Consider the following 25,267-nt stretch of genomic DNA (forward strand, 5'->3'; position numbering starts at 1 on the left):
GGGCCCAGCTGCTCCGCGGCATGTGGGATCCTCCCGGACCAGGGCACGAACCGGTGTCCCCTGCATCGGCAGGCGGACTCTCAACCACTGCGCCACCAGGGAAGCCCTGTGTTCTCTTATTTTATGCTAGAACTCCCATTACAATCTCAAACAAGAGTGATGACAGCAGGATTTTTGTCTTACTCTTGTTTAAGAAAGAATGTTTTAAATATTTCACCATTAATTATGTGTATTTTATAGGTTTTTCAGTAGACAGCTTTTATCAGTAGAGTTTTCCTCATATTTCTAGTCTAAAATTTCTTTTTAGGAATTAATGTTGATAATGATAGTGATTTTCTCCACTCAATCTATTAATGTTATGGTTTACATTAGTACCTCTCACTGTTGTGGCCTCTCCCGTCGCGGAGCACAGGCTCCGGACGTGCCGCCGGCTCAGCGGCCACGGCTCAGGGGCCCAGCTGCTCCGCGGCATGTGGGATCCTCCCGGACCAGGGCACGAACCCGTGTCCCCTGCATCGGCAGGCGGACTCTCAACCACTGCGCCACCAGGGAAGCCCTGTGTTCTCTTATTTTATGCTAGAACTCCCATTACAATCTCAAACAAGAGTGATGACAGCAGGATTTTTGTCTTATTCTTGTTTAAGAAAGAATGTTTTAAATATTTCACCATTAATTATGTGTATTTTATAGGTTTTTCAGTAGACAGCTTTTATCAGTAGAGTTTTCCTCATATTTCTAGTCTAAAATTTCTTTTTAGGAATTAATGTTGATAATGATAGTGATTTTCTCCACTCAATCTATTAATGTTATGGTTTACATTAGTAGATTTTCTAATGTTGAACCTACTTTGCATTCCTGGAATAAGCCCCAAAATTACTTATAATGTTTTATCAAATTTATATTCTTCTAAATTTGTTTTTCACCCATGTCCCTGAGTGAGACTGGCACTTCCCTTCAGGGGGTTTGAGTTTGGCTTCTCCAATCTGACCTCCCTTTGGAAGCCGACTAAACCCCAAGCCCTGTTCCTCTTAGTTTCACAGATGTATGCAAGGTGAACACCATCTTCAGAACCGTTTAACCTTCTGGATTCCTGCTTTCAAGCAGTTTCTAAGCTTAGGGATTGCCTTTACTTTCCCACCAATTAATACATTCATTAACAAATATTTGTAATTTCTGGCTAGCATGTGTTCTGTACTAGGAGGCAATCTCTGAACATCACATTTCACTGTACTGTTGGAAAGAGAAACACCTAAGAAATATCCTTCAATCTAGCATCTATTAAGGAATGGGTTAGCTACGTTAGAAGTTAGAGTTTGAGAATAGAGTTGTTTGTTTATGACATAGAAGATATTTTTGAAATTTTAAATTCTCCTTCAACAAAAGAGAACCAAATTGCCTAAGTAAGCTAAAAAGTGTATTAGAGCACTGTCTTAAGCAAAACCAAATTACAGGTATTTGACCCTTATAAAACACAGAAGGGTAATGTATATTTGTTTTCTGCTGTAATATAAACTTGCAGATAATGTCACAGATATAGCAGATTTTCAAGAAGACAAACACATGTTTTTTAGTTTTACCCTTATTACACGTGCACACCTATTACTGGTGATGGTGGAAGTAAAAGAAAATTCCAGTTAAGTCTCAAGGATTATGGAAAAATCTTAGATGTTCCAAGTTGTATAATTATTGAAAAAGACTTGGATGTAGACGACTGTTTATATATAACTCTATGGGAGAAACAAAGTGTGAGCCCTATTTTTATGCATATGGGTGTTAAATTAGAAATCTCGGGCTTCCCTGGTGGCGCAGTGGTTGAGAGTCTGCCTGCCGATGCAGGGCACATGGGTTCGTGCCCCGGTCCGGGAAGATCCCACATGCAGCGGAGCGGCTGGGCCCGTGAGCCATGGCCGCTGAGCCTGTGCGTCCGGAGCCTGCGCTCCGCAACGGGAGAGGCCACAATAGCGAGAGGCCCGCGCACAAAAAAAAAACAAAAAAAACCAAACTCACCTCCGTTTAGTTTTAGTTTTTAGTTTAGTGTTAAATTTATTTCTAATTTAAAAATAGGAATATTACCATCCAGGGGGATCTAGTGGAAACATATATGTGCTTACTAAAAAATAACGACCAAACACTAAAAGATATGATTTAAAAATATTATTTACCAAGTAAGACACTACAATCCAACTTGATTAAATAGTAGAGAGAAACAAGCACAAACAAACAACCTTGCTCGAGGGTTGGACTCTATTAGGGGCTTTGTTGTGTCTTGTATTTAGGAGTCTAAATCCCAATGATGTTAGCTGCTGCTCTGAACAATTCAGTCACCTTAAACAGCATAATTCAGTTTCTCTATGTAAAACACCATGGGGTATTATATTAAAATATCAACATTAACATCTTTTTGGGGAGTAGTGTAGGCATACATTTTAATTGGGAGAACTTTCTCTCTAGGAATTGGAAGTTTAGAAAGAAGGAACTGGATTAGATATGCAATACAATAGCTGAGAGTCAAATTTTGACAAGAACAGATAACTGAGGTGTCAACAAACTTTTTTTTCAGCTCTTTCCCTGGATGGCAGAGGAAACTTATAGTCTTATAATGTTTGGGGCTCTGCATATTACAACTGGGAGTTTGTATAATAAAGAAATGCGATAAACTTTCTTTCTTCTCTTCCTCTCTTTTCTTTCCTTGGGAAAAGAGAGTAAATTTCTCAAATTATGAAGCAGGAGGTCTGAGATATGTTGAGATAATATCTGGTTTTACTTTATCAGTTGGCTTATTCTTTTTGAGTTTTACAAATAAGCTTTGGTGGTTTGCAAAACTGGTATAGAATACCTCATTTCTCTACTTAGTCTGTTTTCATATTATCTGAATATTTCCCAAGGACAGCTTCAAGTCGTGTTCACTCTAGTGGTTAAAACTGAATGCTTTGTCCATATTCATGTGAGTGTTGAAAACAATTTTCAAGTAGAGATAAGTTTCTGGGTTTACATAAAACGTGAGCATATTAATTAATGATATTGTACAAATCCATGTGTTGTGCGTTTTCTTATCTCCAATCACTATTTGAAATTACTTTTGCTCTTGCAATTCTATTATTTGGAAGCAGTGGCACAAGATTTTAAAAATCTCTTTTGCTTTTACAGTTTAGGACAATGATTTTGAGAAGGTTTTTTCGGGCAGGTGATACAGTCACTAAAATTCTTTCTGTGCCATACCTTTGGGCTCTGTGGTGCGATTCTAGAACCAAGAGTCTTAAGTGGTACTTTGATCAGAGGCCTGCCTTGCTTTGATCATGGCTGTTGGTTCCCAGCTCATGTCCAAATTGAGCCTGGAGTAGATATTTACTTCTGAGGTTTTTAAGTTAAAAGTTTAGACTTAAAGAAGTATATCCTAACCCCGATCCTGATGATTTCATAGGGAAATACAGCTTCTCTGTGGGTTTTAATCAACCTAAAATGTAAATCCTCTGAACGTCAACACCACTTAGGACTCATGGATGGAATATAGGGGTTTATGCCTCTAAAACCACATATCTAGTCATAATTTCTAGTTGGTAATATTTATTAAACACTAATATGTATCCAGTAGATGTGTTTGATGTAAAAGAGCCTTTAATGGCCTCTGAAAATTCCCTGTTGGGATCCAGTCCAGTTAAGATTAGAGCTTCAGGAAAATGGGCAGCCCTTCTCTTTCTCATAGTGCTCAAATGATGTGAGAATGTCATTTTAGTGCATTCACCCTTCTGGTTCTTCCTATTTATTTTACCCGTCTATGTACTAGCTTCCTTTCGCTGTTTGGAAGTAGACTTTCTGAGTTGTACGTTTAAGGCTGTTAAATGAATAACATCATCCTTTGTTTCAATATTGTTTCTCAAGTGATGCAAAAATGCCTCATACAAGTACTGGCTGCACAGCCTTTGAAGAACCCTTATCTCTTTGTCCTGTAGCAGCAAAAAAGGCAAAGAAAATTAACCTCCCTCCTTTTTTCTGTTGCATATAGAAAGGTAATTGATATGTTTGTTTATTTATTTATTTATTTATTTTTTGCTGTACGCGGGCCTCTCACTGTTGTGGCCTCTCCCGTTGTGGAGCACAGGCTCCGGACGCGCAGGCTCAGCAGCCACGGATCATGGGCGCAGCCGCTCCGCGGCATGTGGGATCTTCCCGGACCGGGGCACGAACCCGTGTGCCCTGCATCGGCAGGCAGACTCTCAACCCCTGCGCCACCAGGAAAGTTCAATTGATATTTTTAGAAATTTATTTATTTAATAGCTAATTTTTCTTCTCATTAGCATTCATAAGTAAATATTTTTCTACTCACATAAATATTTTATTCTTGATATTTGTTTTTACTGATCATTTTTCACTTTTTAAAATGCTGTTTTCTCTAGTTATTAACTCTACTTTTTCCATGTTCAGCACTAGGTGCTGAGTTAAGAGTGACTGTCAAAAATTAATATACTGGACTTCCCTGGTGGTGGCACAGTGGTTAAGAATTTGCCTGCCACACAGACCAGTACCAGTCTGTGGCCCGGGGGTTGGGGACCCCTGCTATAGTGGACTTTTTGTTTATAACAGCCCCTCCCAACTTTCCCTTCTCCTCAACAAAAAGTTTCCTCTCCTTTCTTTGCTGGACTCGCATGTGGTTTGCTATAGTTGCATGTCTTGAATTGCAGTTGTTTTCTGCTCCCAAATAAACTTGCTTTTGCTTTGCTGGTATTTAAAAAAAAAAAAAAAAAAAAAAGAATCTGCCTGCCAATGCAGGGGACACGGGTTCGATCCCTGGTCTGGGAAGATCCCACATGCCGAGGAGCAACTAAGCCCGTGTGCTGCAACTACTGAGCCTGCGTGCTGCAACTACTGAAGCCCGCGCGCCTAGAGCCTGTGCTCGGCAACAAGAGAAGCCACCGCAGTGAGAAGCCCATGCACCGCAACAAAGAGTAGCCCCCGCTCGCCATAACTAGAGAGCCTGCGAGCAGCAATGAAGACCCAACACAGCCAAAAAATAAATTAAAAAAAATTAATATATTGAATATATTAATGTAATATAGCGTATAACATGGTGTTCTGATGGATATTTGCGATATACTACATGTTTATCTTAGGAACTGATTTTTTTTAATAAAATGTAATCTTTGATTTTTATTATTTTTCTCTTCTTAAAACTGGCTTTGAGAGTATTTAATGTTGCTTTGAGATTTGTTTTTCTTGGCCTGGATTTGCTTGGTAATGAAATCCTCAATAGCATGACCATAGATTCTGAATACAGGAGATGTACTGTTAAAGTGTATCTAACTGGTTATGCTTCTTATGGATGATGATCTATTAATGACATATTATTCCTTTTCCATAGTAATGTACTTTGCAGAGTTCTATTTTCTGACTTAATTATCTCAGTGATGCTGGAGTTTAACTTCGGCAAGCATTGTTACACCTGTTTTACAGATGAGAAACTAAAAGAGAGGTGGAATGCTTAGGGAGAAAAGGCATGGTAAGTAGGGCAGATTTTGCAGTAAGGTAGATCAGGGTCCTAAGCCTAACCCAGTCCATGAATAGCTGTTATCATTGTCCTTAGAGTGTCAAGTAGCTGATTTGTATAGTGAGTATAGCAGTACCACTGTGTGGGACAGAGTGTGTGTAGCACCCTAGCCCAGGGTTTGGCCCATATTACATGTTTACTTACTACTGTTAATAAGAAATAGGAGAGTCCAGTAATTTACTTCAGTGTACCCAGATCTAATTGTTAACAGAACTAGAACTAAAACCTTAGGTTTGGGATATTTTGGTTTATGTTTCCACATCAAATGTCCTTTTAGTGACACATAATAGGAAACTAACCTGGGGCCATTCGATGGCAGGGACCCATCCAATGGCAGGGACCCATCCAAATGATGACAGGATTCACTGTGAGATAAATTAGATTATGAGATTGGATTGTAAAGGAACAAAAGAGAGAACTAAAAAAAAAAAAAAAAATCACTTCTCTCTTTTCCCCCTGGAGTTGTTTAGAATTCCTAAACTCTTGCCTTTTCTAAAGGTTGTTCATCTTTTAGAGCTGAGCCAGACTCAAATGATACCAAATATGTTGGAGACAAACTCTAAAAGATTCTTTGGGTCTATTATGTTCCTTATATGAAATCAGAAGCAACTCAACTACTCTGTAGAATTTACAGTCAACCTATGGTAGTGGTTGAACAGCCTCATAGGCTAAGAGATCAGCCAGATGTGAGGAATTTCTGATGAGTCTTTACTGAATTGGTATGTCTTTTGTATAAATAGGGTCACTATATACCAGTTATATATTCACCAAGTGTTTTAGATTGACAGTGTAATAGGCAAAAAAAAAAGGGTCTGTTGGTAAGATTTGAGGAGAGCCTCAAAGCTCAGATGCTTCTAAATTCTTCCTCCTTGTCCAGTCATTATATTTGCAAATGCAATTGTATTTACTGTCTTCATGTATAATGCTGTGGGTTAGTTAATCAGAAACTTCACAGAGAGCACATTGCTATCAGAAAGGAACATAAAGAGATTTGTTTTGTTTTGATGGAGAGGCAATGGGAAAAATTTTGAGCACAGATGGGAAATTAAAGAGTGAAGGCTTCCACAGGTGAGACCCAGCTTCACAGACCATGCGTGGTACTGATAGCAGACACTGAATGTGGACCTGGGGGTGGCTTATAGTCAGAATACAGTAGAGATCGCAGATGGTAAAACGCTAAGGAATAACCCTAGATTTGTTAAAACCAAAAAACCTGCACTGAACTGTATATGTGGATATTACAATATGCGCATAGATAGCGTAGTGACTAACAATGCTGTCAAGACAATGTTAACATATCAGTGGAATACTGAATTTTATCTTTTCATTTTTAATACTTTTTTCCCTTATTAGGAATAAACTTATTTTCAGGTCCGTGTGAAGTAACCAAAGGTAGGGAAACGAGAAATAATTGCATATTATAAAATTGCTCTAATTAGAGTGTAAAAGTGTATAGTATATGTATTCCAGTATCATATGAATCATAATCTTTAAATTATGTGTACTTTTTCCACTTAACATTTTAGCCAGGCAGTTTTTTTTTTTTTTACCCACTTAACATTATGTTCGTTTCTGTAATAATACAAGGTATAATTACTAGGAAAAATAAATTATTGTAGGCTTATAAGGGCTTTTATTTCCCTGGAGTCACTATCATACAATTAGTAAAAAGCCCAGGCTACAAATGTTGACTCCCTTACAGTGTTTGTTAATGGATAGAATGAGAAATCATTCTGGTTAACAAGAAAAAAAAAACACATTCACATTTATCTTAAGTTTCATGCAATTGAGTGGCTCTTTTTTCCCCTCCTTCTACTTTCTTTCTCTTTTTTCCCTTTTCATTGAGATTAGAAATTTTAACATAATTATCCTTTATATTTTAAAATGACATTTATTTAACTTATATCTTTAGTAACACCATTTTTGGAACACATCTGAAGTCCAAGTTTTCCATAGTGATTAAAACAAGGGCTTTGGAACCAAGCAGACATAACTTTTAGCTCTGTTAGCTTTTAAGCGTCACTTTCTCTGAGGCACAGTTTCCTCATCCAGTACAGGTACATTTGGCACTCCTGTATTTATTTTCTTTTGCTGCTGGCCTGGCTTAGATAACTGGCAAATTTCAATGTTTAAACCTTTTTTGGGGGTAGCATTCTGATTTCAAACAAGTAACTTAGAATTGGAGGAAGCAAAATTTAGGATTTATCACCTTATTTAAAACAGTATTAAGTGTTTCAATTTTGCCAGATCTTTACATAGAACTTGATGTTGATATAGGGACTATAGACATATATTAAAGTTCTAAAGTAAAAATAAATTACAGCTGAAGGCAGAAGTCAAAAATGGAGTCCTTGCTGATTTTGGTGGCTGTGTTCACTGCACCAATGAAATGGAAATGCTGGTATGATAACCCTGAGGCATGACTGCATGCCTGAATGTTAAGTAGCTAAAATTTGAATATTAAGAGTTTCATTCATCTTTTTTTTAACATCTTTATTGGAGTATAATTGCTTTACAATGGTGTGTTAGTTTCTGCTGTATAACAAAGTGAATCAGCTATACATATATCCCCATATCTCCTCCCTCTTGCGTCTCCCTACCACCCTCATTCATCTTATTAGCTAATTTTTCAAAGAGTAATGCATGCTGTAATCATAAAATTATTTAAATTTTTTTATAATCAATGAATATAAATATCTCCAAACTTTTAGTGTAAAGTAAATATATCCTTGAATGGCTTCCCTGGTGACGCAGTGGTTGAGAATCCGCCTGCCAATGCAGGGGACACGGGTTTGAGCCCTGGTCTGGGAAGATCCCACATGCCGCGGAGCAACGAAGCCCATGCGCCACAACTACTGAGCCTGCGCTCTAGAGCCCGTGCTCCGCAACGAGAGGCCACCGCAGTGAGAAGCCTTCGCATGGCAACGAAGAGTAACCCCCCCTCGCTGCAACCAGAGACAAGCCCGCGTGCAGCAACAAAGACCCAATGCAGCCAAAAATAAAATAAGTAAAATTAATTTAAAAATATATATATCCTTGAAAAAATTGCTCAAATCTCCCTGCATTGATTTTGTGAAATATATCAAGTGCTATGAAATTGCAGTAGTTACTTCACAGTAAGTTTGAATTACTTTATGAACTTAGAACTGCTGTATTTGAATGAGGGCTTTGAAAAAATTTTGGAGGGATTCATTGCTGTAGATCACTTAACATTTCCATAAGGGGCTCACATTTGATTTTCTCTTTAGAAGAACTTTTGCAAGATGGGAATATTTAATTGTTTTTCTGCCTTTCAAAGAACATAAAATGAACTGTGGCAGATTGTGGACGAAGTACAAGAGAAGCTTTCCTTGTGAATTAAGGTCAAGTTTCTTAGTAAGTGGATACCTTTTAGATGCAGTTAAATACCAGTGTGAAGGGCCCTTGAGATATGAGTTATTCTTGCTTCTTTGCTTCCTGATTCTGTTTAAAAGAAAAATTTCGTTTTCTTTTTGAAAATAAAATAACTTTACAGATGAGATTTCCTAAAGCTTATCCAGTGATACCTAGAAGCATCTGTTTGCTTTTCCTTAATATAATCATCATATATGCTTAGTCCTAAGAACTAAGTCATATACTTGCTAAACAATGCTTTTAAAATCTCTGTCACATGTAAGGCGTCTTCAGGGCACTTAGGAGTCCTTGATAAATGTACCTAAATCCCCAGTATCTTTGAGCAACAACCATTTATTTACATAGGTAAACTCTGTTCTCTTTCCATTGCATTAACTAGAAAATGTGACTTTTAAAATTCCATTCCCAAAGAAATGTAAAACACTTAATATACTGTTTGGCATTAATTTTTCTGTGGTATAGAAAATACATTACGAAATATGGGTACTAGATAGCTTTAGTGTGTTGTTTCTGGAGTATTTTGTCTCTACCAGTTCTGAGGGGATGACTCGTTTGGGTAATTTATCTTGGTTCCGTATTATACTCTAGTCCCTCAATTAAATATGTGTAAATATTGAGAACTATAATATGTGATCTACTTTGTATTCCGACTCAGTATTGAGAGGGTGAGATTTCGATGCCTGGAAACAGATCTGGTTCTCTATTGTCATTAACTTTGCAATTTAAAAAGTTAACCAGTTTATACATCAATGAAATGGGTATAGTAATGGATCTCAAAGGTTATTTTTGTGTTAAATAAATCCTGGACACTGTCAAGCATATAGTAAACTTTAAATAAATGAAAGCACTGTTATTTTTATTATCCCAATATACATATATTTTTATTCCTTCTCTACCTCCCCTTCTCCCTTCACCTTTTCCTTCTCTTTTTCTCTACCTAGGCTTGTAGTGGTGCACGTTAAGCCCATGAAATGGGACAGTAGTCCCCCAACAAGAGCAGCTTCTTATAGTATAAACTGTGTCAAAAATAGGAATAAAATGAGTACTCTGAATATTTTGAAATGCTGTTTGTTGGGAAAAACTTTCAAAAATTACGTTGAGATTTTAGGATAAACTGATTACATTTTTTTAAAGCTTCAAATAAGTGCTTTATTATCTCCAGTGCTTTAATGTGTGAATTGGATTCATCTGGGCACACTATTAAAATACAGACTTTAAAAAACTAGATACTTTTTTTTAGGCTTCACTAGCAATTTCTTGGAAGAATTTCTGGGATTTTATTCCAATCAAACTGTAGTTTTAAAGGTCACTGCAGTGAAATAAATGCATCAATAAAATATATGAGATTAAAAATGTAAAAAGTGTAAATGACATTAAATATTAATGAAAATACAAGGTCTTTATGTTGGTCCAAAGTATAATTACCAAGTGAAAATTTGAAGATAATCTCAAACATCTGTTTCGAATTGTCTTAGTACAAGAAAAAATTTAGTGAATGTTAAAACCCTTTATTCCTGAAGTAGGATATAGAATAACCCCATCTCTATTTTAAAAGAATGTGAAGTGTGACCTTCATTTTCCTTTTGTCCCTTCTTTCCTATCCTCACCTCCCCTCCATTCTCCTTTTCATCCCCTGCTACCCAGCTGCGGAAGTTAATTATATTCCTCAGTTTGCAGCCAGATTTCAGGGTGATCCCTCTAACTTTCCTCTCTTTTATTTATGTATTTATTCCCTTTTATCTCTGTTCCTAACTTGAATTTCCCTTTGCATCATAGGTAACTGCTCTAATGTACTTGATTTGCATCCTTAGATTTATAATGTACCGTTGTAAAATATGTAGTGATATTTTGGGTGGGAATGAATTTTTAATATTTTTAAAAGAACGCATTAGATATTTTGAATCTTTGTAGGCTTTTCAGGGTCCATTCATGTTACAGTATTACACAGAATTTGCTGGGCCTCACTGCTGTATAGTAATCCATGAAGTTTATGTCTCACATGATACTCCCATGATGGACAGGTTGACTATTTCCTACTATCAGCCAACACTAAGAGACTTGCATTAAACATCCTCTTAATGTTCTCTTAGAATTTCTCTGGGAGTGGGATTGCTGGTCAGGGATTATTCGTGACGTAGTCAGTAACATTTGCTGATTTGACAGAGTAAGTACTGTCCGATGGCAGAACACAGTGGTTTCCCCAGGCTACAAGGCCCCTGACAGTGCACAGGGTCCATTCCCACATCCCCAGTGGGGATGTATTTGGCCTTATCCAGTTTTCTAATTTTTGCCAATCTCAAGTCTCATTGTTATAATTTGCATTTCTCTGGGTTACTAAGGAATTTGAGTATTAGTTAAAATTATTTAATGTATTCTAGAATTTATTTTGGTTTCCCTTTTTGTAGATTCCTGTTCATATCCTTTGCCCATTTTTTTCCCCCGCTGTTGGATTTCTTATTTTCTTATTGCTTTGTTTGGAGTTCTTTTATTGCTAAGTACAGTTCCTTGTTTGTTTAGATGTTTGAAATATCTTCTGGTGTGTTAATGCATGTCCATAGTGTCCTTCAATAAGTAGAAGTCCTTCATTTTGAGATACTCAAATTCATCAATTGTTTTACTTTTTGAGTTCTATTTGGAGGTCTTTTTAAGAAGCCACTTTCCCTTCCACAGAGATAATCTATATATTCTTCTGTTAGCTTTACTTTTTCACATTTATCTTTTAAAACCATCTGGAGTTTACCTTTGTATATGGTGAATATGCTATAAAGACCCAGTTTCATTTTTCTCTTCTATTATGGTTATTAGAATACATTTTTTGAGTTTGTTAATAAATTATGCTAAAATATTGATTGGAATTATATAGAATTTATAGATTAATTTTGGGAGAATTGACATCTTTATAATGTCAAATTGTCCCATCCATGAGCCTTGGAATATTTCTCCATATTTTTTGAGTTTTGGTTTGGATACTTTCAAGTCATCAGACCAGGTAGGTGTAAAAATTGATCTGATATAAAACAGTTGACTTGGTTGATATGATCAAATTTGTCAAATAATAGGAAAAAAAAAAACCCTAAAGCTACAATGATTAATTCTGTAGGTTAATTATATAGATTTGAAATCGTCACATTAGCCCTTTTAAGATGTACTTTTTATAGTTTATTTTAATGTTTTTTCCTTTAAACTATAATATATCTGTAAAAGCTAGATTTTAACTGGTTTATATGTCAACAGTGGTTTTTTTTTCCTACTTTTTGTTTTATCACTGAAACATGAACAACTTTTGTGAAAAGGTTACTATTTAGTTGACTACTAATAGGATTTTTAATCTTAGGTTATATTCTATAGGGTAGCTTTATATTTTTAGAAGTAATCTTTAGGTTAGCATTGGGTTCTGGTAGCATTGAAGCAAAAATCAATAGTATTTAAATTTAAAAGTATGGAATAGTAACAATAAAAAAAAAAGTAGGCAAAAATTTTAGGCTTAGTCTTGTCAGCTCTTACTTAAAAACCTAACCTCTCTTTTGGTAAACACAGTACTAAAGAGCAATTAGGAAGAAGGGATTTTGAAGAATTGTTTTCAAATTTGAATGTGATGAAATCCTCTATGTCGGTGCCTTTCAGGCAGAGACCAGCAGGAACACACTGGTAGTAAGGAAGCTGGCTTAACTACTCCTTGCACTGAAGGAACACTGCACCAGTTGGGGTCCTGGGGAATCTCATTATATGTCCTGTCATTGGATTTGGATTTTGGTTGGGTGATTTGGGAAAGGGTCTAAGGAAACAGGGGAGTCCTCTAGATCGGATGCTAGGACAGTTCTATCTATGCCTGGTTAAAGAGTTCATTCGTTTAGCAAGAGAGGGGGGTGTTTGGTATTTTTGTGGGTTGTACAGTGGCCTTTTTCTTTTTTGTGTTTAGTAAAATTATGAAGTGATCTTGCTTGGTGTCATTTACCATGGTCTCAAAGTAACCTTGTCTCCAGCTGGTTTCCTGTTGTATATGTACAACAGGAGAACAGAATGGCCTGTTGATGAGCATCAGATGAGTTCAGGACATCAAAGTCTCCCCTTTCTTTCCTCTCTCCCCTACTCCGTCTTTCATCCATAAGCAATTAAGATTGTTTAAAAAATACGTACTTAGGGCTTCCCCTGTGGTGCAGTGGTTGAGAATCCGCCTGCCGATGCAGGGGGCACGCGTTCGTGCCCCAGTCCGGGAAGATCCCACATGCCGCGGAGCGGCTGGGCCCATGAGCCATGGCCAGTGAGCCTGTGCGTCCGGAGCCTGTGCTCCGCAACGGGAGAGGCCACAACAGTGAGAGGCCCGCCTACCACACACACACACACAAAAATACGTACTTAATTTGGGAATTTTCTTCTTTTTGTCGTTACCTAGGGCAATGACTTAATCATAAATACGTGAGTGATTTCTGTTTGGACAAAAGAAACTTAGTCACATGCTGTGGCTTTGCCAGAGATAACTTTGCTGATGATTTTTAATTTATAAGTTGTAGTCTTACTTTGAAATAGCCATCTCCTCTGCTGACTTTCCCTGCGGAAGGCATCTTAGATTCTTTGTTCTTACTTTTCCCCCTACCTGGAATCACTGGTCTTTGCAAAGGCTGCTTCTTTATCCTCAGTTTTTAGAGATCACACCCATTTCCCTATTTCTAAGATATCCCTGTTTCAATTAGCCTCATTCCCTCCGTCTTACTTTGTTTTATATGGTTTGTAGCACTTATCACCTGAAGTTAATTCATTTCTTCTATTGTGTGGTCCTCCCATCCCCACTCCACTCGCCATTTCAAACATAAGCTGCGAGTGGGTGAGAACTTGTATGTATGTATGTACAGTTGTGCCAGCCCCCAATAATGTTTCTGGCACAAAATAGGTGCTTAATAAACAAATACATTTATGAATTAATAAATGAACCACTTACCAAATGAGTAAATATATATTCTAGACATAATTATGTATTTATTGACTATTAACTATTAATTGGGCTACAAGTACTTGAAAAAATGTCAGTCAGTTTCTCTGGAAATATGCCTTAATATTCAAAGTAATTTCCTGCTATAATTTTTTTTCATCATCTGTGTTCAAAGACTATGGGTTAAGATGGGATAGCATTATAATGATGTTTTCCTGGTGCTTAAATTACTAGTTGGATGCATTTCTCCAAAGTGATTCCAGTGTAAATATATTTTCATTTACTAATGCCACAATCAAAGCACAACTTTGGGAGAGGTGAGGTGGGCTGAAAAACAGCCTGGCTATTAGAAGTGTCCACTGAGCCATACTTTGTTATGTTGGTGGTGGGATGGGGGCTTGGATATAAAATACATATGGTGTTCTGCCTATTAAATTTGAAGATAATCATAATTTATTTTACTATATATTTTTCATACTTTGTATTTTTGTTACTTTTATCTTTCAAAAAGATAAGGATTCAATTTTCTATGGACTCATAGTGCCAAGGCCTATTCGTAGCGTGTGAATGTTGGTTTGCAGTGAAAGATGAAACTTGGTGTGAAAATATTTGAGTATTTGCCACATGGCAGGCACTGTCTTAAACACCCTACGTATACAAACTCATTTAATCCTTGTCAACAAACCCAGGAGATATTATTCTCCCCCATATTACAGATGAGTAAACAAAGGCACAGAGTGTTAAATTACAGGGCACACAAGCAAATTTGGGATTGAAAGAGGCTACACATTTTAATGCATTAAAAAGCGATATCTCAAAACCCCTTTCATTCTTCATATACAGCTATTAATTACCCAAATAAATAGATCTTGGCACACATGAGCCTTCTCATCCTCATCTTCTAGCTGGGAGAGACTCTGATTTCAGGACCCAACACCCTATCTCCTTCTGGGAAAGAAAGAAGACAAGAGAAGCATGCAAGTTTGAAGGATAGGTCTGTTTGAGAGCCATGCTGTGTGGGCAGCTGTTAATGGGGTGTCTTATAATATTGAGAAATCATGATTATTTGGAGTGAAACATAAAGGGTATACAGAAAGTCTCGATTTTTAAGTGTGACTGTGTGTGAAAACACTGTTACTGATGTTCCCATGTATGAATTTATTAACAAGGTATAAAAGAACATTATATGTGAATAAACCATATATACTTAACTGTTTTAAGAAGCATAGTGTTTACTGATACATTCTGATGACTATTAAGCCTTTTTATAGCTTTGATCTACTTAGTCATCTTCTTTTTTATTCCCAGTTCTTCTGTGTCATTTATCAGTGTTTTTGTATTTGAATGAAGTCTTTAAGATGATTTCTTACAGTTTCTGGTTTAGTAAGTATACAATAATTTCAGTCCACGAGGACCCCTACCAAGATTTGAAAGAGCTTCAAGTCTCTGTAGGTGATCTTAAGATAACATAGTTCTTGGCCTTAGGATGAACTGTACGTGTATATCAGCTTTGAGACATATTTTTGTTTTAGGCTTTCGTTGTATTTAATCCCCTAGTTTGATGAAATGTTGGAGTATAAAGGAAATAAATTTGCTTTCTTAAAAATGTTTTATGAGAGTTTTTTCTCTCATTGTGGTACTTCCTGACGGCCTGATATTATGTCATATATAATTGGAATGACACTCAGCCTGAATACTTCTTTTTCTTTTTGGCAGCATGGGGTAACCTTGGAAATGTTCTCAAGAGTCAGAGCAAAATTTCTGAAGCTGAAAGCGCCTATAGAAACGCTTTGTATTACCGAAGCAACATGGCTGACATGCTTTATAATTTGTGAGTATGCGTTGCTTTCTCTGGTTTGGTTCATCTTTGAAACATGTGGCGAGAGGGGCTATTGATTTAACTGCTGGAAGTGGAGATGATGGTAGCTGATATTCTGAAATAGTCTTTTCATGAATCATACCTCTGAGATTAGTAAATGGATGGTATTTGTGATCTCTGTTTTGGGCCACATCATTGCTATTCATGTGTATTGATATAATATGGCTGAGGTTTTTTTTTTTTTTTTGAAGTACTATGCCATATAACATAAAAATTGGTTTAAATGTTTTTAGCTTTTTTTTTTTTAAAGTTCACATCATTAGTACTTGGTTGGGCTCATCAAATAAGGCTGCTATGTATGATACTCTATGTAATTGATATCTTGATTTTTAATAATAAATGTTACCCTCTGTTAAAGAATTGCTGGTGTCAAAGTATATATAGAACATGTACTAAACCTGGGGAGTTATCAAATAAGATAATGTTTTTCTTTTATTTTTCCACCCCTTTCTCCAAAGGTAGTGACAATTAGGTTGGGATAATGGGATAATTTAGAATGTCTGTGTATGTTGGGTTAGAAAAATCCCTGGGGAAAAATCTGTTCTGTTATTTGAATGGAAAGCCCCAGGGGGTACAGTTAGATGTGAGTGGATAAATGCAAATTAAACTGAAATCCTTTTTCTGTCTCTTGTATTTATGACACTCTTTTATTTATTAGTAATAGAAACTTAGTCTAAAATTGCTGAAACACAAAAGAGAATTTATTAGCCCCCATAACTGAAAATTCCTGGGGTTGACTAGATGAAGGCACAATTAGATCCAGGTGTCTTATTATGTTTCGGGTATTTGTCTCCATTTTGTGTCTTTGGTTTCTTTTGGGTTCACTCCTTTCTCTGTGGGACTCTAAGTTAATGAAATGACTCATGCACCTTTATGCATATAGACTCTTCTCAGTCTCTGAAGGAGTTGTCTTGGTGTCTCTATTAATCCTGGAAAAAGATCTCTGACTGACCTTTCTGGGATCATGGATTGTTTCTTAAATGAAACTTTGGGCCGTGTGTCCGGGGCTATAATAGCCCTCCATTGACAGTGCCTCTGGGGTTGGAATAGAAAGGAGGAGGACCAGTTCCCTGTAGGAAGGGACCAGGCATATAAGATGTCTACTGCTTGTGTTTAATGACTGCTGTGTAATATTGACAATATTAAACTAATTTGTCAGCTTCATTTTTAACGTGCATTTGTGTTCTGGTTATGTCTAATCTTTTGTACTGGCTAAATCTAAAAGTACAGATGTAAAAAAATTTTTTTTTTAAACCACCAAAATATCTAGATTTTTAAGGGAACGCAGACAAGATGAGCTCAGTTTGACTTCCTCTTTGTACATTTACCTTTTCTTTAACTTCCTAGACTTTAACCCTGGGGTCTCAGTCTCCTGGCCTATAGTCTAAATTAGGTCAGCATGTGTTTTGTGTTGACCTGCACAGTGTTCAATTTTCTCTTTTTTTACCTGGGATGCCTTCAGGTGGAGCACTCCCTCTCCAGTTTACACACCCCTGATATTCACTCTCTGCTGTGTTTCATACTTCGTCATTTTCCCCGAAGTGATTTGAGATTGCATCTTTTTCTTTATTTGAATGGATATATCTAGATACAACTACAAAGGCTTTCCCCCCATGTCTTCTTCATCTAAATAATGTGATGTTCTTATATTATTGATTAGTATTGATTATTGAATAGTATTTTTATTTCATGAAAAAGAACCTTATCAGTTTGAGAAATTTACACAAACATTTTTTTTTTTTTGCCTCTGAAAGTAATGTTGTCAAAGGGAACTCGTGCCTTGCAATATGGGATGCCAGTTTGCTTCTGGTGCCCATTCTTCATACATTGTCAGGGGAGAAAGTAGCTGAACAACCAGCATCTCTTCTTTGAACTTGTTTTTCTCTCATCTATAGCCACTGGTTGAAAAGTTACCTACCTTCTGGTGTTACTTGTTGGGCAAGGGTTGAAAGAAAAAGGAAATGTGTCCAACCAGGCTTATTCTTTGCTGAGAGGAGAAATTTATTCAATTAGATCAATATACTTTACATGTAATTTAAAAGCTGCATCTTATAGCTTACTCTGTGGATGCATATGTAAACTGTGAAAGCATATAGATACATCTCCCTAAACCCTAATGAAAAATTCTTGCTGAAGAAGTGGTTATTAACAAGATTTGGTTTCTTCCCCCCTATTTGTAGGAAAAGGGATATGGCAGAATGCCATTTATAGCTTCAAAATAATTTTACTACTGTGACAGGTGTTTTTAACTATACTTAACTGTTAGCTCAAATGGAGAGGCCTAAATTCCACAAGAAATGTCGGCAATAGTTTTGAAGGGTTACATAACCCATGTGGTTGACAGAATTCTGATACATAAATAATTATGTTTCAAAATAGGTGAGTTATTCAATGATTTTTAATCAAATATTAATAAGACACACCAAGATAGATACTTTACAACCTGTAATATCATAAATATGTCTGGCATCATATGTCCCTAGGAGCAATCTTTTTTTTTTTCTGTTTATTTATATAGTTAGGAAAAAAGCCAAGTTTTCTCATGAACAGTTAGAGACTATGTGACAAATAAATTTTTTTTTGAGATATATATATATGCTATTTTCATCACAATTTTTTAAAATTTATTTTATTTATTTTTATTTTTGGCTGTGTTGGGTCTTCGTTGCTGCGCACGGGCTTTCTCTAGTTGTGGCAAGTGGGGGCTACTCTTCGTTGCAGTGCATGGGCTTCAGTAGTTGTGGCATGCAGGCTCAGTAGTTGTGGTGCATGGGCTTAGTTGCTCCGCGGCATGTGGGATCTTCCAGGACCAGGGATTGAACCCATGTCCCCTGCATTGGCAGGCGGATTCTTAACCATTGTGCCAGGGAAGCCCTCATCACATAATTTTTTCTGACATACAGAAATTGCTCCTTGTTCTGTTTCAAATCCTGAAAGAAAAGGAGTTTGCTTTGCTCAGTTTTACCAGTAAACTTAAGCCAACCACATTCCTTTGTGGTAGCAGCAGGTGTTAATCACATTTCATATTATCAGTTAAAGTTAAGTCTCTTAAAGATGTTTTATAACCAAAACCTGAAACTAATGAAGCTATTATGTTAGTTAGCATGAAATACCCATATTTATTAATGAGTTTTAGAAGCTGTTGAGAATCATAAACTCCTGTTAGTTCCTCTACTTAACTTTAAATCAGTAACCTAGATTTTCTTGAACACATTCAGTGTTCATAGATCTACGTGCTTTGTAAATTATTGAAAAAACTTCCTATTGCTAGAAAATTTTATTAGGAATATAACTTGGAGACATGCATCATTATGTAACTTCAAAACAATAATTACTAAACAGAGGTACGCTACCACTGGCCAGACACAGGATGATTCTAAGAGGCCAGCGATAATCTTTAAATTAATCCCTGTAATTTTATATTTATGTTTATATTTTAAAAATATAACTAGCATGTCTAAATATTGTTCTAGGAGAGAATAGAGAAAAAAAGAGTGATTTGGAAAAATATTAAATAAGCAATAGTACAAATAATATGTGGTTATATCTGAAGTTTAGGAAACATTGCATTAAAAGATTTTAAAACTGAGGACTTTTTTTTGCAGGATTAATACCAAGTTATATCCAAGAGGTACATATAGATGGTTATATTTCTTATTTGTAAAATGATGGAATAATTTTAACTTTTTTTCTTTCGGAGCAATTACTTGAAATACTTTTATGTGCCAACCACTTTTCTTAGTTCCTTACATATGTTACGACAGTTTATCTTCACATGAAGTCTACAAAATGAGGAAAATGCAGAGGTAATTTGTGTAAGGTCACCCAAACAGTAGAGGAACCAATATTTGAGCTTAAGATGTTGTGACTCTATAACCCTGCAGCAACAATATTTTTGCTCAAGCTGGCAGAAGTAAACCAAGGGTATGGGGGAAAAAAATCACAGTATACAGCTGTCAAATTCAGAAAAAAAATTAATTCAAATCACTTTTCATATAGAAATAAAATACTTGGAATTAAATCTAACAGAAAGTATAAGTTAATTTTTTTTTTTATGATAGTTTACTGAACTCATGCTGTAGAATTTTGTTAAAAAGATCATGGGTTTGCACAACTGAGCCAAGAGTTGCTTTCAAGAAGAAGATACTGCAGAAATTGTTTTTAATTGTCTAAATCCATTAATTATCACATTGTTTTGATATCACTTCAATCTATAGTTACAGATTATAGACATATAATGTGAAATTTAAAACAGTGCTTAGGTTCTACTTTTCCATGTTGAGGTATAATTGACATATAAGATTTTATTAGTTTCAGGTATACAACATAATGATTCAATATTTGTATATATTGCAAAATGATTACTACAGGAAATCTAGTTAACATCTGTCACCGTACATTGTTACACATTTTTTTTCTTGTGATGAGAACTTTTATTTAGCAACTCTCTCTAAGGAACTTTAAAATATGCGATATGGTGTTACTAACTAGTCACTATGCTGTATGTACGTTACATCCTCAGGACTTATTTATTTTATAACTGAAGTTTCTACCTTTTGACCCCCTTCACCCATTTTGCCTACCTCCCCCCAATTCTACTCTTAATAGCAATAGATGTAGTACATTCATTGCATAGCCTTATATTTAACCTTTTATTCATATTATCAAATTTATTAAAATTCAGTAGTTCCCACAAGTAATTTTAAGACCAGGTTTAACAGATCTGCCTTATGATGTTGATTTCTCTTTTCAGGTATAATATATTTTCAGGGACAAAGCAGATGGACCACCACTCAGTGATTTACACTGTCAAATCTTATAAATACATAGTCGACTTTCAACCTTTTAACTGCACCACTCACTGCCATTTGAAATACAATTGATTTCTCGTCTGAAAAATGCTCTGTTCTTTCACTGTTATAGATTTGTCCCAGTCAGTCTGTTCCAATTGCCACCTAAACAAGGAATTCAATAGAGAACTGAATATTTCATTAGGCATTAGATTTCAGAATGCAGATGATAAATGTAATGTGGTTTAATCAATTCTTGATTATCTTACATAACAGAGGGGATTATTTCTGTGGATAATAGAGATTTTGCCACCGTAAGTTAGTTGTCATTTTTGTTCTGTAAGCATCTAAGTAATCATCTAATCTGAGAAGCTAGGAAAGGAGCAATACAATAAACTAATAAATTTAAGGGAAGTAAAAAGAAAATGTTAATGAAGTAGAATATGGAGAAACAGTGGGAAGTAATGAATAAATGTAAGAGCTTGTTCTTTAAAAGATCAACAATATATGGCAAAGGTAATGGACAAAATAGAAAATCTCAAATATACAATACAGTACTGAGAATGAGAAAGCGCCTGCATCCAGATGTATGGAAGCTTAAAATAACAGAATGTTAATTATGTATATGAAAATCTTAGTAATGTGAATACTTTTCTGGGAAAATATAAATGATTAACATTAGCCCAAGAAGAAGTAGGCAACCTGAATCAAAAACCTTGGAAAAATTTGAAAACCATATTAAAGAATTTTCTCTCCAAGGAACCAAGTTAAGGCATTTCACAAGTAAGTTCTATCAAGTCATTAATCAAATGGTATTTCTTGCATTAGTTACACTTCTCACTTATTTTTGTGAAGCTAGATAAAACTGATAGCAAAAGGTCTGATGATATTTAAAACCAAAACACAAAAGAGAATAACGACAACAACAAAACTTAAAAAGCAAACAAGCAAGAACAAATAACAGAACCAAAACAGGCCAATAGACTTATGAATATAAATGTAAACATATCTTAAAATTAATATAGTGGATGCAGCAGCATATTAAAGATTAAAACACCACTATCAGATGGGATTTAATCTAAGTTTTATAGTGGAGTATTCAGTACCACAATTCAGTGGCTATACTCTTTAAATTTAAAAAGTCAGAAGAGGAAAAAAATTATCATTTCTAGAAGTGCTAGGAAGGCTTTCGATCAACATCTGCCTCAGAGAACAAGACATAAATAAACTAGGAATAAATAAATACTTCTACAACATAAAGATTATCTGTCTAAAGTTATAGAAATACCATATTTAATATTGAAGTACAATGGTCATTACCATTCATATTCAGCTTCATGAAGTAGTGGCAATTTCTTATTGGTCATTATATCTCTCCAAATATACAGGAGTTCTGACTATATTTGTTGCTTTTATAAATGAATTATGAAATTCATATCAGAGCAGAGGAGATTCCATTTGTTACTATAAGTGGTAAGATTAGTAATGGGTATTAGCCACATTCTTTGAATTGTGTAAGTATATGTTGATCATTGTCATTAAACAATTCTGGGTTATGACAGCCTTCTTGAATTAGGTGTCTAGAGTTGTTATCTTGAAGTTTCAGAAACAAAGACATTTATGTTAGCGATGGTTTGTGTATTAGTTTCCGTAACAAAGTACTGCAAATTAGGTGGTTTAAAATAGTAGAAATTTATTATGGCACAGTTCTGGAGGCTAGCAGTTCACAATGAAGGTGTCCACAGGGCAAGCTCCCTCTGAAACCTTTAGGGGAATCCTTCCTTGCCTTTTTCCTGTGGTTTGCTGACGTTCTTTGGAGTTCCTTGGCTTGCAGCTGCATGACCCCAGTCTCAGCCTTTGTCATCACATGACGATCTCCCTGTGTTACTTTGCCTTCACATCCTCTTATCTGGATACCAGTCATATTAGATTAGGGGCCCACCCTTGTTATCACATTACATCTGCAGTGATCCTTTTTCCAAGAAAGGACATATTCTAAGGTATGGGGGGTTACAACTTCAACATACCTTTTTTGGGAGAGACATTATTCAACCAATAGCTGCCTATTGGGAGCTTCATTTTAAGAGGCAGAGTGACACATAGTGGTACCATTCTTCTATCCCCAGTACCAAGCACAATGCCAAGCACATGAGTTTTTAACAGGGGGTGGGAATTGAGGAAGCTAAAAATTTGCATAGAATTTCAACAAGTTTATATATCTCATGATGCCTAGAACTCTGTCTTCAAAGGAAGTAATTTAGGAGGATAGAGCAGTGAGGGAATGTGGGGTGCAGAGTTGTCACCATAGATCTAGTTCTAATGAGAGATTTTTTTGTTTGTTCAGGACCAACTTTTGAGGACCCTTGAGAGGTTAGAAGGATCAGAGATTACAGAATGGAAGTGGTGGGACTATCTGATAATGGGGCTGAGCCATTCCTTGAATCCCCGTTGAAAACAAGGCATGAGAAGCCTGTGGAAGTGAGGTCTGTAGAAATGAGGGGGAAAGTAACCCTTGGCCAAAAGGCTAGAGTTCAGGGCAGGATTTCCTGCCAAGTTCCATGGATGTGTGTATGTGTGTGTATAAAGGATGGAGGGAGGTGTTCAAAGGATACCAGGTAAGCAGACTGGTCTCCTGAAATAGACAATTCAGGAGAGGCTATCAAACAGGAGGGCCAGGAGGTGCTTGCCATATCTGATATCAAGTGAATGGGACTGAGAGATTTTGGTGAAATTCCGTTGGCTTGGGGTCACCAGAGATCTGGATACACAACTCATCTGGCCCTTTAGTGATTCCTGGAAGGAGGTGAGACAGCTTGCAGGTACCTACCTACCTGTTCACATGGCAAGAGCAAAGCCTAACACTTATTACATAATTTGATTTTGTTTTAATTGATCATTTTTACCACTTAATTTATACTCAAATATAATCTTGTTGAAAACATTGAAGCAGTACTGAAGAATAAGGAGTAAAGCATAAAAATTATTATTGCATTCCTTACACATCTTTTTCCCTTCTCTAGTATATATCTTTTCACTTTTTTCATAAGCATTTCTATATGTAGTTACAACATGTAGTTATACAAGCATACTTTTAACTTTTTCCTGTGTATGTGCATCACCAGTGATTTTTTTACTTCTGGATGTATATACAAATGTGTCATAATTTTCATGACCGTCTCTGCTTTCATTAACATTACATTGTTTCAATTGGGGCTGTTACATAGACAGCATTAATAAATGTCCAATGGAATGGTTTCAAAACTATGTTGCTTCAAAACCATGTTTCCGTACTTACCAGTGGAGTTTATTTTGTTTATTAGCTCTTTGTAATTTTCCTGGGAATTAATTGTTCAGGTTTCTTGCCTAGTTCTTTATTGAGAAGTTTTTCTTGATTTGTGGGGTTTAAGGTGAAAATGGGTCCCTCCGCCGCACTTACATTTATAACACAAACATCTTTTCTGCAGGTATGTTCTCCTAGTTTTTGCTTGTATTTTTACTTTTCTTATGATAATCGTTATTGTATATAACTTGAATCTCTCTCTATATATAAAAAAAAATCCACAGACTCTTTCCTTTAAAACCTCTGTAAGTTTGTGTCTCTATGAAAACCATTCATAGGCTAATATTTTTTAAAGTTATTGTCCATTTTTTGAATAGTTTTAGAATTATTTTTGTTTTTTTATCTTTAGGTATTTAGTCCACCCTGGATATATTATTTTTTGTATTAAGGTATTTTTTTTTTCCAAAATGAAAGCTAATGTCCCCATAATAATTTATTGAATGCTTCTCACCTAGGCTAACTTTGTATATAACACTGGAGTCATTGTCATGGGCTTTATTTTGGTCTTTTGGTAACCCACACCAACAACAATTTGTTTTATTTACTGTAACTTCTAGTATATTTTATATTTTAAGGCAAGTTTCCCATTCTTCTTATTTATTTTCAAGCAATTCTTGATTATTCCTCTGTGTTTTGTCTTTAATATGAACATGATCGTAGCCTTGTTAAATTGCATTAGAAGTCTGGGCTTTTAGTTGGTTTTCCAGTGACTATATGTTCAAGTGAGGTAAAATGACATTGTTATACTCTTCAAGTTTCCCTTCTAGATATGTGTATTTCTACATTTATTTCAATTTTTAAATTTCCCATATTGAAAATACTGTATTTTGGTTCAAAAAGGCCTCACATATTTGAGGTTGATTTATTCTTTTATTTTTAACATCTTTATTGGAGTATAATTGCTTTACAGTGTTCTGTTAGTTTCTGCTGTATAAAAAAGTGAATCAGCTATATGCATATGTATATCCCAATATCCCCTCCCTCTTGCGTCTCCCTCCCACCCTCCTTATCCCACTCCTCTAGGTGGTCTCAAAGCACTGAGCTGATCTCCCTGTGCTATGCAGCTGCTTCCCACTAGCTATCTATTTTACATTTGGTAGTGTATACATGTCAGTGCTACTCTCTCATTTCGTCCCAGCTTACCCTTCCCCCACCCCGTGTCCTCAAGTCCATTCTCAACATCTGTGTCTTTATTCCTGTCCTGCCCTTAGGTTCAGCAGAACCATTTAAAAAAATTTTTTTCAGATTCCATATATATGTGTTAGCATACAGTATTTGTTTTTCTCTTTCTGACTTACTTCACTCTGTATGACAGACTCTAGGTCCATCCACCTCACTACAAATAACTCAATTTTGTTTCTTTTTATGGCTGAGTAATATTCCATTGTATATATGT

General features: G+C 35.8%; 1 protein-coding gene across 2 annotated transcripts in view; it reads left to right on the forward strand.

Annotated features, from left to right (window-relative positions):
- The window catches only part of TMTC2 (transmembrane O-mannosyltransferase targeting cadherins 2), a 439,654-nt gene that overhangs the window by 243,084 nt on the left and 171,303 nt on the right, over positions 1–25,267 (forward strand). For both annotated transcript variants that reach the window (XM_024122944.3, XM_024122943.2), the window contains one exon: positions 15,579–15,693. In XM_024122944.3, the coding sequence (XP_023978712.2) occupies positions 15,579–15,693 (115 nt within the window). The remainder of the gene's footprint in view (positions 1–15,578; positions 15,694–25,267) is intronic.

The sequence above is a fragment of the Physeter macrocephalus genome, chromosome 6 (assembly GCF_002837175.3).
Source record: "Physeter macrocephalus isolate SW-GA chromosome 6, ASM283717v5, whole genome shotgun sequence".
In the NCBI taxonomy this organism is placed as follows: Eukaryota; Metazoa; Chordata; class Mammalia; order Artiodactyla; family Physeteridae; genus Physeter; species Physeter macrocephalus.